Raw genomic sequence first — 6295 nt, 5'->3', positions numbered from 1 at the left:
TTTCTGAAATTGTTTCACGAGCAAGTCTTTTCTACTGCATGCACCATGTCTGGGGCTGTGAAGGAGAGTAGATGGCTTCTCACATCTTCACTTTTTTCAACCAATTCCAACTCTGTGACATATTTGATCTCCAACATAAACATAAAACGGATGGTGCATCTTTCTCCTCTTATTAACCCTCATTTGAACGCAACACTTTTTATCGACACTTTATAAACAACTTCAAAATCTGTGACTTCCTTTTTCTCTCCATCCAGCTCTGAAGTATTTAACTGGACATTTATATCACTCATATATTATCCTCTCCATGACTGAATTAGAAACTACTGGGAAACCCCACTGGGTTTACAATTGTATGTCCTGAGACAAACACTTCAGAAAAGATGCGGTCAGTAGCTCTTGCTGTCCATATGACTGGAGGCCATTCTCAGGAAAACACAACCAAGTAGTCTGAGAAAGACTGTCTGAGTGGTGCTGTGTGGAGGAGACATAAGCAGACAATGATGTCACCATCTTTATCAGAATGCTTCGCTGATTGTTCACGCACCTATCACATGCTTACATTGGAGGAGCAAACAGAGCAGCAGCAGTGTTTGCTTCCACATCTTCAATCGTTGTTTTCAACCACAAATGATACGGCTGTTGCTCACAAGGACACCTCACCTACATAGTCATAATGTGGCGATAAAGCAGTGGCACGAATCCATCTGCTGGTCAAGTCAGTTGGTGCAAACTAGCTCCTGTTAGCATTGGTTCCTAAAATGGAAAGTAAGTCATGGTGATTTAATACTTATAGTTGATGCTGATAATAACACTTATATAAAGTTAGAAGCAGTTAGTGCTGTATGCTCACTGCAGGAAGGTTACAGGTTGTAGTGTCTGGGGTTTGCCTTTTCCGATCCACCCTGAACTTTACAATGTGTAGCACAAGGAATGTTCTTAGCGAGTGTCGGAATGAAACAGGCCATTCTCTTGCACCGTCCACACACTAGAACCCTGTCTCCACTGAGATATGCCCCTAGACAGAACGCAACTTCAGCCATTTGATTCTCTGCCTGAGGTCCAAAATCAAAGTGATGACATCATGTGTGATTTTGAAATGACACTTTAAAAATGTACATAAAACGTTGGCTTCTTCTCGATGTGTCTCACACATTTCAAAATCTACCTTCAATTCTGCTGTATTTTAAGGGACAAGAAGTACTTGTAAAATAGTCGTTGGCAAAGACGAACAATAATCAAACGAGAAAGTTATGTTTCAATTGCATCATAAGAAACAAAATAACAATGCACAAGACAAAAATGTCAGGGACAACAACAATGCCAGTTTTATAGCTTTCCTCTTAGTCCAGGAGGGCCACATAAATACAGTCAAAGGGCCGCTTTTGGCCCCCAGGCCGCACTTTGCCAGGTCTGATCTCATATGTTGAATCAGATCAGGGCAAGGTACGGCCCACATGAAGTCCTGTATTAAGAGTATACGGCCCTCATGAGGCGTCAGAATACATTTTGGAAATGTCTGTTTGTGGTGGAAGGTTTTGTTAACTTGGCTAGTTGTCAGTGGAAGAGTTTGCTCAGATGAAAAAGAGCAGAGCAACACTTAGAGCTGCTGAACTGGGTTTGTGTCGCTGGCCTCGACAGAGTGAAGAGGTCAGTCCTGTGAGAGATATTCCCAGTGGCACAATGCGAAGACGGCCTGCCTTCTCTTGGAGGTCAACAGGGGCTCTTGTAGAAAGAAGAGACCGCAGTATCTCAACTCTGGATTAGGTAGATGTTCTTTTCTTTACTCTTTTTAGATTGCTGCCGCCCACTTTAACAACGCGGACACAAAGGCACATTGTTTCCGTGTCTTCATTTTGAGCTGGAAGAGTCCACAGAATCATATGATTCCACTGAAGAATTTTTTTTTTTTAAAGAGAGATGAGGCCGACAACTGTGTGCGCAGACTGTGCTGAACTGTCTTGCACACCGGTGTGCGGGCTGCTGGTCAGATTTCAAAAGCACTTTTCTATTAGAGGAAATGGCGTAAGTAATAGTGGCTGCAAGGACCGGGTGTGTCGACCTTCCTCTGAAACAAACAAACCATTTTTTACTTCCTGTCCACCTACAAGTAGCGGCTCGGAGGATTAAAAAACAGCGACGGTGAAACAAAGGACAACTCAGGGCGCAAAGATAAGAGAATGTTCAGGAAAGGACTGTGATTATTTTGGAATTAAGATGATGATTATTCTTTAATTGTATGAGATTGAAGAATTCAAGGCAAATAAACAGTCTATTTCACAGTCTGGTGCAAAACTGAGGAGCAAACGTGATAACATTTCTTTCATTTTTGTTGCAGTAATACAATTCTGTCAAATACACAACTTTTCTTCAACTGTTTCACATTTTTTTACCAATATAATGTAATTATGTTGTGCATATTTCATCTATAATGACTCACTTAACTGCAGTCCCACAGGTTCTGCAGAAATGTGCAGAGTTCATTGAGAAACATGGGATTGTGGACGGAATCTACAGATTGTCGGGTGTCACCTCTAACATCCAGCGGCTCAGGTACCAGAGAGAGCTCACGATACACTTTGTCTTCAGCTCTAGACTTGAATGGAATTTCACTGCTTCATACACTTCCTTGTTGTTTAAAAATAAGTTGCAAGTTGGGGACATAAATTGTTGACACAGCTTCCTGGTGAGGCCCAGATTGGGGAGTCGATCCAATCCCCTGAGATCATGACGACATGCTTGTATGTATGTGTGTGTGTGTGTGTGTGTGTGTGCGTGTGCACAGGCAGGAATTCAGCTCCGAGGCGTGCCCTGACCTCACAAAGGAAGTGTACCTCCAGGACATCCACTGTGTGGGCTCCTTATGTAAGCTCTACTTCAGGGAGCTTCCCAATCCTCTGCTCACATACGAGCTGTACGGCAAATTCACAGTAAGTTCAGTCAGTCCATCTAACCTGATAACATGAAGAGAAATGCAAGATACCACTCCTGTGATAACAACCTCACTCAAGGTCAGAGTCTCTCTGTGCAAACCAAGTTGAAGAAAGCTGAAAACTCAGAGACCTGCTTCTTGCCGTCTGTGTATCTTAGCGTTCCACTCGCATAACTTGGCACTGATTCATTTTGGGCTGGAATAGTTTGGTGTGAAGAGGGTTGAGGGAAAATCTGCTTCTCTTTAACTCGCAGTAGAAGTGAAAGGATTTTTAAAACTATTTGTATAATGTATGTGGGGTTGAAGTTCATGGTGGCGAAGGCCTCTGAGGCAACACTTGAGCTGCTGTTCCCAGGTTAATTCAGATACATTGCAAAATTACAGTAAAAACAACAATATTTTTGGCAGACTTTTAGATTTGTTCATGTCAAGATCTATTGCAGGGAGCTCATTTTAATGCTGGGATGCTCTTATTTTTAGATTCTACTGACCAGTTTTGACACCTCACCTCAAGAGGAAATCTTATTTCTAGACTTCTAGACTGGAGGTGACATTTTTTTGCAGTGTGTAAGTCCCAACAATGGATGCTAGGTGTTAGAGGAAGTCAGTACAAGAGTAAAAGTCGCTCACATCTTCATCCCTTAAGGCTGAATTCAAATGAATATGCAACCTAAAAGCCTTATTGTTGGAATGTCAATTCTATCTGCAGGAGACCGTTTCTGTCTGTGGGGATCATGAGAGGCTGCTACACATCCAGAAGGTCATCAAGGAGCTGCCCAGCCCACACTTCAGGTCGGCAGATGTTTTGACCTGCAGGCGTCACATGATACTCTTCTTTTAAAATGTAAAATAAAAAAGACAAATGTCTTCAGAACTCTGGAGTTCCTCACCAAGCACCTTGCTCGCCTGGCCACCCTGAGCGCCAAGACGAACATGCACACCCGTAACTTGGCTCTCGTGTGGGCCCCTAACCTGCTCAGGTGAGTGACGGCTGACTAAGAAGACGCTCGACGTGAAGTTTAAAGAGGTCAGACGGCATCTGGAAAGTGATTCTGGGGATGTGTCCGTATTGTTTCTCAGATCAAAAACGATCGAGTCCTCGGCTGGAAACGGCGACATGGCCTTTCAGGAAGTACGGATCCAACAGTCGGTGGTCGAGTTCATTCTGAACCACACAGAGCAGATCTTCAATGACTCAGCAATTGTCAAACCCAAAGATGGTATGACAGGCCTCATTACTGTGACCTACTTCTTCTTCTTCTTCTTTCTCTTTCGGCTTCTCCCTTCAGGGGTGGCCACAGCGGATCATCCTCCTCCATCTCACCCTGTCCTCTGCTTCCTCTTCTTTCAAACCTACAAACCTCATGTCCTCCTTCACCACCTCCATAAATCTCTCTCCACCTTCTGCCTGGCAGGTCCAACCTCGACATCTTCCAACCAACGTACTGGCTCTCTCTCCTCTGTACATGTCCAAACCATCTCCATCTAGCCTCTCTGACTTTGTCCCCTAAACACCTGACCACTTGTCCTGTCCCTCTGATCTACTGCTTCCTGATCCTATCCATTCTGCTCACTCGCAGAGACAAGCTCAGCATCTTCTCGAATCTCTGCTACCTCCAGCTCTGCCTCCTGTCTTTTCCTCAGTGGCACTGTTTCCAAACCATACAACACACATCACACACTTTTCTCTGCATCCTGTAACTTCACCTGTCCACTTGGGTCCCACTCATTCACATAAATGTATTCCGTCATACTGCAGCTAACCTTCACTCATTACTGTGATCCACTGCCGACAGCTGAACCTTATACTTCTCAAGGTCCACATGTGAAGTGCGGAGAGAAGTATGCCACGCTCCCGATCAGCGGTCAGTGCGGCCCGATGAAACTGATGAGTCTGGAGGAGGCTCAGGCCCGATCGCTGAGTCCCAATCATCCTGTCCACAAAGAACGCCAGCGAGAGAACAGCCTGCCGGACACCAGCAAAGCCGCTCTGTACCACACCGTCATCGACTTGTCAGACAAGTAGGCACACTTTTACTGACTCATTGTAACTACTTGGAGACTAAACCAGTGAAATGTGTTGCAGGAGGAAGCTGAACGGAAAGTCAAGAAAGTGGAAGTCAATCTTCAACCTGGGGAGGTCGGTGGATTCCAAAGGCAAATTGAGCAGAAACGGCAGCGTGTTCATCAGGACAGGATCAGCAGGTGGGTTATTCATATGGGTCACTCAAGTGACATGACTGAACCTCCATGATGGGGGTCAATATTTTGATCACATGACTAAATGTTGCTTCCCCTCAGAGAAGACAGCGCTCCGCCCCTCCAGGAGCATGGAGTCATTGTGCTCTTTAACTACAGGTAAATTATGAGAGAAATATTAGTATGCAAACTACCTCCCACGCTCACGTCCTCCATCTTGTTTTATAATGTGCAGATGAGGGCCAAAGTGGAAACAACAGTACAGCCAGCAGCAGTAACTCTATTCAGAATATGAAATCCAGGACCCTCGACTCTGACTCCCTCCACGACCTGAGCGAAAATGACCAAAAGTGGGATTTTAAAGGGAAGAAATCTGGTGGCGCCACAGGTGGATGGGGTAGCATCAACCAGAAGAGCCCAGCTGGAGCTTCAGGGTCGCCTCAGAAAACCCTGCCAGAGCAACTGAAGGTGTTCAAAGGTGATGACCTGAGAGGCAACCAGCCCACATCTCCAAAGAACAGGAGGATGTTGTACTCAGGCGCGTCCCAGAGCGGTTCCTCCCGGCCCTCATTTCCGGGAAGCTTCTTCCCATTGGAGTCTTCCCCGCGGCATCAGCGCAGAGCTGTCAATATCTCTGAGCCATTCGCCGTGTCTGTCCCACTGAGGGTGTCAGCAGTCATCAGCACCAACAGCACGCCATGTCGAAACCTCGCCAAGGACAAAGCAGCGACCCTCAAACCGTTCAAGGAGACGTCAGAGCCGAGCAGCAGCTGTGGAAAAAGCAACACATTCCCACAGCTGGACTCCAAGAGGCAGGAAGGAACTGAGAAGAAAGAGACAGAGGAGCTGGTAGACAGAGTCCCAGGAGAAGGTAGGCCAACTGGCTCTACACCATTAAACACAGCGCATTTATCATGATCATATTTATGTTTCCAAGCAGACACAAGCTCAAAATCGGTGCAGGGAGATGAAAAATGGATTTATAAAACTGAACTGGACAAGCTGGCAAATGTGACAGAAGAGAGGACGACAGGACCATCTGCTGAGGAGCAACTGAACAACCAGTATTCTCTTTTGAACCAGGTACATCTCCAACGAACAACACACAACAAAAGGAAATGCAACCAGTCTTGTAGCACACAGTCCTGACCCCACCACCAAAAA

General features: G+C 45.5%; 2 protein-coding genes across 8 annotated transcripts in view; one reads left to right on the top strand and one right to left on the bottom strand.

Moving 5' to 3' along the window:
- kif20a (kinesin family member 20A) overlaps window positions 1-6295 on the bottom strand; it is a 71829-nt gene that overhangs the window by 28058 nt on the left and 37476 nt on the right. The gene's annotated exons all lie outside the window — the stretch shown is intronic.
- Window positions 1-6295, top strand: part of arhgap31 (Rho GTPase activating protein 31) — an 8924-nt gene extending 2629 nt beyond the window's left edge. The window contains exons 2-11 of the mRNA XM_053846892.1: window positions 2451-2553; window positions 2786-2930; window positions 3642-3724; window positions 3805-3912; window positions 4013-4152; window positions 4729-4954; window positions 5019-5137; window positions 5234-5290; window positions 5367-6002; window positions 6069-6295. Coding sequence (XP_053702867.1) covers window positions 2451-2553; window positions 2786-2930; window positions 3642-3724; window positions 3805-3912; window positions 4013-4152; window positions 4729-4954; window positions 5019-5137; window positions 5234-5290; window positions 5367-6002; window positions 6069-6280 — 1829 coding nt within the window. The 3' untranslated portion in view covers window positions 6281-6295. The remainder of the gene's footprint in view (window positions 1-2450; window positions 2554-2785; window positions 2931-3641; window positions 3725-3804; window positions 3913-4012; window positions 4153-4728; window positions 4955-5018; window positions 5138-5233; window positions 5291-5366; window positions 6003-6068) is intronic.

Source organism: Synchiropus splendidus, chromosome 17 (assembly GCF_027744825.2).
Source record: "Synchiropus splendidus isolate RoL2022-P1 chromosome 17, RoL_Sspl_1.0, whole genome shotgun sequence".
Classification (NCBI taxonomy): domain Eukaryota; kingdom Metazoa; phylum Chordata; class Actinopteri; order Syngnathiformes; family Callionymidae; genus Synchiropus; species Synchiropus splendidus.
The sequence above is the reverse complement of the archived record's forward strand: the minus strand, read 5'-3'. Positions and strand labels throughout refer to the sequence as shown.